Raw genomic sequence first — 7539 nt, forward strand, 5'->3', positions numbered from 1 at the left:
CGATTTTCCAGAGGAAGGACGCCCGCCAGCACTTCCAAACTCTTCGTATGGGTCGAGAGCATGCAGCCCAAAACAATACGCAACCAACAATATTGGATTCGCTCTAATTTGATAAAATGTATGTTCGCAGCGGAGCGAAAACAAAAACTCCCGTACTCCATCACCGACAATATCGTTGTTTGATACAGCCTGATCAGGTCTCCTGGGTGGGCACCCCACCATGTTCCGGTTATTGTGCGGAGAAAGTTGATCCTTTGCTGGCACTTCTGTTCCAGATACCTAATGTGACATCCCCAGGTTCCTTTAGAGTCGAACCAGACTCCGAGATATTTGAAAGTTGAAACCTGAGCAATAGTTTGACCCATTAATTGAAGCTGTAGTTGCGCTGGTTCACGCTTCCTTGAAAATACGACTAGCTCAATTTTCTCCGTGGAGAACTCGATACCTAGCTGGAGGGCCCAAGCAGACAAATTGTCCAAGGTATCTTGTAATGGTCCTAGCAGATCGACGGCTTTGGGACCTGTAATAGAGACCACACCGTCATCTGCAAGCTGCCTTAGCGTGCAGGAATTGACAAGACATTCGTCAATCACCATGCGAAAAATGCATATGTTTTTCAGACAGCAAGTTTAGCAAAAAGTTGTTTAGAGTCGGTGTTCCCGACGAAAGCAGATGCGGGAGTACTGTCGGTCTAGCAACGTACCAAGTCTATAATGCCAACTGCGCTAATGACAATTATAGATGTAAACAAAAACAAAACAGTATTAGCATTTTGGTGAAGGGTTGTTTAATTCTAAAATAAAATTATATTTTTTCTGGTAAAATCGGCGAAAAGGGTGAAAAAAAAAAAGTCTATCACTTGCAGTTTGCGTTCTTGTGTAGTACCTGTAAGTAAGAAAAAAAAGAATGAATAATTAAAGATAAAAATAACAAAAATGCAAATTTAAAATAGGCAGAATACTTGCGAAGAATAGCGAGAGAGGAATCCGTCTAAAGCACGAGGAGAAGAAAAACTATTAATTGTAAGTACTTTGTGAATTCATATAGAAGGGAAATTAGTAAATAAAAATAATTTGCAGTTTGAGCTGCACGAGATTATCGTCTGCTACGAAAAATACGTTGTTTCTTCGGATCCGAACAAACTCAAAAATTAATAACGGATATAACCTCAAATATGGACGGAGCCGCGAATTTCACTCTAACACCGTGCGGGGTGTGTCATCAGACGTCGGTTGTTGCCGAGGGAATGATCTGCTGTGATTCCTGCGATGTATGGTTCCACGGTCGTTGCGTGGGCTTGGAATCAGTGGATAAATATGCCAAAAAGAATTGGTACTGTCAAGCGGATGCTTGCCAGCTGCAGGCCGATGATTATCGCAAAAAGCGGGAAGCGGAGTCCGCGAAAAAGAGAAGTAAGAAGACGCTTGCAACGGATGATGGTTCGGATAGGTCTAGCGTGAAGTCCGATCGTCAAACCAGTTCAGTTCTAGAACGCAAACTAAAAGCGTTAGCACAGGAGCAAAAGGCAAAAGAGGCAGAGATGGAGATCGAGCGAATCCTGGCGGAAAAGCGGATGGAGATGGACCGAACCCTTAAGGAGAAGCGATCGAAAATGGAAGAAGTGTTAAGAGAGAAGCAGGCTAAACAAGAAGAAGAAATGTATGAGGAAGATTTGAAGAAAAAGATGGCTCATGTGGATCGAATACAACAGATTCGCGATTCTTACGAGGCACGAATGGGACACATACAACAGAGGTTGGACGGCTTAATTTTTTCCGACCCAGCGAAAAATGAAGCTCAGCATATCAACGAGCTGGTCATGAAAGACCCGGAAGAAGGCTTCTCGGGTGAATTAGTACAATCTGCACCCGTAGTACATACACCGCTGCCCAATCCAAATGTTGGAGCCAAAGGGGCATGTGAAAAACAGGACGAACACCACCTAAAGAAAGGAGAAAAGCGTCATGAACAAGAAACCGACCGGTCATGCGATGAAAGCGAGATAGAAGAGGAATATAGCGATGAAGAAGGTTCGTCTGACTGGGATTCCGACTGTGATTCGGAAGCGCCTGAGATTTTGTCACAAAGCGTTGCACAGAAAGCCGTAATACCGGGAGATAGGAAGCAAAGGCGAAAGGTGGAAAGCAAAACTAGCGTTCACGGGCTGGGGCAACGGAAAGCTGGACCGACGAGGATGCAGATGGCGGCAAGGCAAGGCATTACGAAGAAATTGCCAATTTTCTCCGGACGCCCGGAAGAATGGCCGTTGTTTATAGGGACATATCAAGCGTCAAATCAGGCTTGTGGCTTCACGGACATCGAAAATCTGGTGAGGTTGCAAGAAAGTGTGAAGGGTCCTGCCTTGGACAGCGTACGCGGTCAACTGCTGTTACCCAGATCAGTCCCAAAAGCAATTGAAAAGCTACGTCAACTGTATGGGCGACCTGAACAACTGCTACAGTGCTACCTGGAGAAAGTAAGAGGGCTAGAATCTCCGAAAGCCGACAAATTGGCAAGTTTCATCCCATTCGGGAATGCAGTGGAACAACTGTGTGACCATCTTGAGGCTGCCGAACTTGACCAACATTTGATGAATCCACTGCTGATTCAAGAGCTGGTTGACAAACTTCCAGCGCGCGACAAGCGGGAGTGGGTTCGCTATAAGAAACGCAAAAGTGTGGTGACGTTGAGAACGTTTACGGATTTCGTGTCAATGATCGTATCCGAAGCGTGTGAAGCAAATGCTGGAGTGGGAAGTGCAGTCTACAAACCGTTGTCGAATGAAGCATCCAGCAGAAACCGAGCCAGGGAGAAAGGAACGCTGAATCACCACGGCGGGCAGGAAGAACAAACTAAAGCGATCCAAATAACTGAACAGAAAAGGAAGCAGTGCAAAGTCTGCCATCGAACCGATCATCGTTTACGATTCTGCCAGGATTTTGAAAAAATGAGACTGGCTGATCGAATCAAGATCGTCGAACGGTACAAGTTATGCAAGGTGTGCCTAAACGATCACGGAACTGCCCAATGCAAGTTCAATCTTCGATGTCGAGTCGGGAACTGTCGAGAACGTCACCATTATTTGTTGCATAATGGAGTAGAGTCGGTTGCAATCAATGCACATATAAGAACAAACGAGCGAATCATGTTTCGTATGCTACCAGTGACGCTGTACAATGGAAACAAGGCGGTGAACACAATTGCTTTTCTAGACGAAGGAGCCTCCGTCACTCTACTCGAGAAGTCTCTGGCCGACCGTTTGGACGTCGCTGGTGTCCACGAACCACTTACCATCAAATGGACAGCAGATGTCACTCGTGTAGAAAGCAATTCGATGCGGATGAATCTCTGGATTTCTGCGCGAGGATCGGGGAACAAAATTAAACTGCAAATGGTGCGAACAGTAGATGAACTTACGCTCCCGCACCAGGAACTAAAGGCAGCAGAGTTGTCAGCACAATACAAGTTCCTGAAAAAGCTTCCAATCTACTCATATGAGATGCAACGCCCAGGCATACTCATCGGTCTGAACAATATTGACACATTCGCACCGATAGAATCTAGAATGGGTAGACCGGGAGAACCAATCGCCGTCCGATCCAAACTTGGTTGGACTGTGTACGGACCTAAAGTAGACACTCTCCCTGTCGAACCCCTTGTCGGTTTCCACGAAAGAGTGACCAATGAAGATCTGCATAGCTTGCTGAAGACCTACTACGCTGTTGAGGAGAGCAACGTGACAGTGCTGCAGGAGTCTAAGGAAGATCGCAGAGCACGGGACATCCTGGAACGTACTACCAAGCGAGTCGGTGAACATTTTGAAACCGGGCTGTTATGGAAATGTGATGATCCGCAGTTTCCGGACAGTTATCCGATGGCCATGCGAAGGCTGAAGCATCTGGAACAAAAACTTGCGAAGTCGCCGAAGTTGTATGAAAATGTGTGCAAGCAGGTTCAAGAATATCAGATAAAAGGCTATGCTCACCTAGCCTCTGAAGATGAGTTGTCTGGAACCGACAATCCTAAAGTCTGGTACCTTCCTTTAAACGTAGTTCTTCATCCGAGAAAGCCAGAAAAAGTCCGTCTTGTATGGGATGCAGCGGCAACAGTGAAGGGCGTTTCCCTCAATTCGCAACTCCTCACAGGGCCAGATATGCTGGTACCGCTCACGACTGTAATCAACCGCTTCAGAGAACGTCGGATCGCTTTCGGAGCAGACATCCGCGAAATGTACCATCAAATCCGTATAAGAGATGAGGACAAGCAAGCCCAGCGTTTTCTGTTTAGAACCAACCCTCTCAACCCTCCAGATATCTACGTCATGGATGTGGCTACCTTCGGTTCAACGAGTTCACCATGCTCAGCGCAATATGTGAAGAACCTTAACGCGAGTGAGTATGCAGATAAGTTCCCAGAAGCAGCCGCGGCTATAGTCGAAAACCATTACGTGGACGATTATTTCGACAGCGCCGATTCAGTACAAGAAGCAATTCGACGTGCAAGCGAGGTAAGGGAGATCCATTCGAGGGCGGGTTTCGAAATAAGAAACTGGGTCTCTAATTCAAACGAAGTCCTCGAAGGGTTGGGGAAGTCGGCAACCAAAAGAACTGTCCATTTTCACCGAGATAAAACGAATGAAACCGAACGGGTGCTTGGTATAATTTGGGATCCAGTCTCTGATGTATTTTCATTTTCCACCGAGCATCGGGAAAACTTGCGGCCCTATCTGCAGGGAGCTACGAGACCTACAAAACGACTTGTGTTGAGCTGTGTAATGGGATTCTTTGACCCGCAGGGTCTGCTCGCCCCATTTACCATTCATGGCCGGATGCTAGTTCAGGATTTGTGGCGCACAGGTTGCCAATGGGACGATGAAATTGATGACAGTAGTTTTGCTAAATGGAAACGGTGGACCAGTTTGCTACCGGAAGTCAATGCTATTCGCATCCCGCGTTGCTATTTTAACTGTGTCTCAGCTGATGGGCAAATAGAGCTTCATATATTTACGGACGCTAGTGAGTTTGCCTACGGTTGCGTTGCCTACTTTAGGACAATTAAAAACGGCAAAGTTCAGTGTTCTTTGGTGATGTCACGTTCGAAAGTGGCGCCATTAAAGCGTCAATCGATTCCACGTCTCGAGCTTATGGCGGCAGTGCTCGGAGCCAGAGCGATGCACAGTATTCAGTCGAGTCATTCTTTCCCCATTCAGCGAAGATTTCTTTGGACCGATTCTTCAACGGTACTTAGCTGGATCCGTTCTGAGCAAAACAACTATAAGCAGTTTACGGCGTTTAGGATTGGGGAAATAGTGGAGTTGACGAGCGTATCCGACTGGCGATGGGTCAAGACGAAATTCAACATCGCTGACGTGCTTACTAAGTGGGGCAAAGGACCGCCGCTACAATCGGAGGGACCATGGTTTCAAGGGTCAGAACTTATGTACCAACTCGAGCAGGACTGGCCGAGGCAGGTGCTACCAGCTCCGGGTACAAAGGAGGAGATGAGAGCGTTTTCTCTTTTCCACGACGTTAACGTTCCAGAGCGTTTGATGAACGTACAAAACGTTTCCCGCTGGCTTAAATTGCTTCGTACGACAGCAACTGTAGGGCGATTTATCGAAAATTGCCGGCGCAAGCGAGTAGGACTTCCGATATACACTTTAGTTGCTACTATAGGCCAGCTGAAACTACTAAAAGGTGGATACAAATCTATTCCAATGCCGCTTACGCAAGAGGAACTGCAGAAAGCGGAGACAGTGCTTTGGAGACAAGTTCAAGCAGAAGCTTTTCCAGACGAAGTAAAAATTTTGCTAAAAAACCGAAATTGTAAACTCGGACAATCTTCGATTGAGCTTGAAAAATCGAGTGAGATTTTTAAACTTTCTCCAGTTTTAGACACCGATGGTGTGATACGGATGAACGGCCGCTTGAAAAAGTCAGAATTCGCTTCATTCGACATGAAATTCCCAATAATTCTACCAAAAACTCACGAAATAACCAAGAAGCTGATCCACCATTTCCATGAAAAATTTGGTCATGCAAATCGCGAGACCGTATTCAATGAACTGCGGCAGCGGTTTTATATTCCCAAGTTGCGGATAACGATAAAGCAAGTGATGAAAGAGTGCATGTGGTGCAGAGTAAATAGATGTCATCCAGCAATACCTCAAATGGCCTCTCTTCCTGTTCAGCGAGTTACTCCAAACCTGCGTCCGTTTAGTTCAGTTGGGGTGGATTACCTTGGTCCAATTGGAGTCACGGTAGGCCGACGCAAAGAGAAGCGGTGGATCGCACTGTTCACCTGCTTGGCGATTCGTGCTGTCCATTTAGAAGTCGTACATGGTTTGAGCACTCAAGCGTGCCTCATGGCGATCCGTAGATTCATCTGCCAACGCGGGGCACCAGAAGAGTTTTTCTCGGACAACGGCACAAATTTCAAAGGGGCGTGTAACGAAATGATGAAGGCGAAGAAGGAGATAGATCTAGCATGTGCGCAGCAAGTGACAAGCCCAACAATCCGGTGGCACTTCAACCCGCCAGGAACACCACACATGGGTGGAATATGGGAGAGGATGGTGCGGTCAGTTAAAGCAGCAATGATGGTTTTAGACGATGGTAGGAAACTGACAGATGAAATCCTACTGACAACGTTAGCAGAGGCTGAAGACATGATAAACTCACGTCCATTGACCTACATACCACAAGAGTCGGCGGATACTGAAGCACTAACTCCAAATCACTTCCTCCGGGGAACAGTAAAATCTTCCGACATGCCAGTAAGTGGACCGACTAACATGGCTGAAGCATTACGCGACATGTATGCGCGTTCACAGTATCTGGCTGACAAGATGTGGGAAAGATGGCAGAAGGAGTATCTTCCTAGCATAAACCAACGGACAAAATGGCATCGGAACTGCAGACCTCTGAATAAAGGCGACTTAGTGTTCATCGTGGACGGGAAAAATAGGAAGAATTGGACTCGTGGAATCGTCGAAGAACCTATAACCGGATCCGATGGAGTAATCCGACAGGCGATGGTTAGAACTGGCAATGGAGTGTTCAGGCGTGGGGTTGCTAATTTAGCAGTGATGGAAGTAAGTGATGGTAAATTCGCACCTGTTCAAGATCCGGTGACGAAGTTACGGGCTGGGGATTTGTTCCCGACGAAAGCAGATGCGGGAGTACTGTCGGTCTAGCAACGTACCAAGTCTATAATGCCAACTGCGCTAATGACAATTATAGATGTAAACAAAAACAAAACAGTATTAGCATTTTGGTGAAGGGTTGTTTAATTCTAAAATAAAATTATATTTTTTCTGGTAAAATCGGCGAAAAGGGTGAAAAAAAAAAGTCTATCACTTGCAGTTTGCGTTCTTGTGTAGTACCTGTAAGTAAGAAAAAAAAGAATGAATAATTAAAGATAAAAATAACAAAAATGCAAATTTAAAATAGGCAGAATACTTGCGAAGAATAGCGAGAGAGGAATCCGTCTAAAGCACGAGGAGAAGAAAAACTATTAATTGTAAGTACTTTGTGAATT

The 7539-nt window shown here is 46.0% G+C and overlaps 1 protein-coding gene across 1 annotated transcript; it reads left to right on the top strand.

The window, feature by feature from the left end:
• The first annotated feature begins 1174 nt into the window (after positions 1–1174).
• Positions 1175–7195, top strand: LOC131680761 (uncharacterized). Its single transcript, XM_058961472.1, has one exon. The coding sequence runs from the start codon at positions 1175–1177 to the stop codon at positions 7193–7195; it is 6021 nt and encodes a 2006-aa protein (XP_058817455.1).
• Positions 7196–7539: the final 344 nt, after the last annotated feature.

This window comes from Topomyia yanbarensis, chromosome 2, assembly GCF_030247195.1.
Source record: "Topomyia yanbarensis strain Yona2022 chromosome 2, ASM3024719v1, whole genome shotgun sequence".
Taxonomy (NCBI): Eukaryota; Metazoa; Arthropoda; class Insecta; order Diptera; family Culicidae; genus Topomyia; species Topomyia yanbarensis.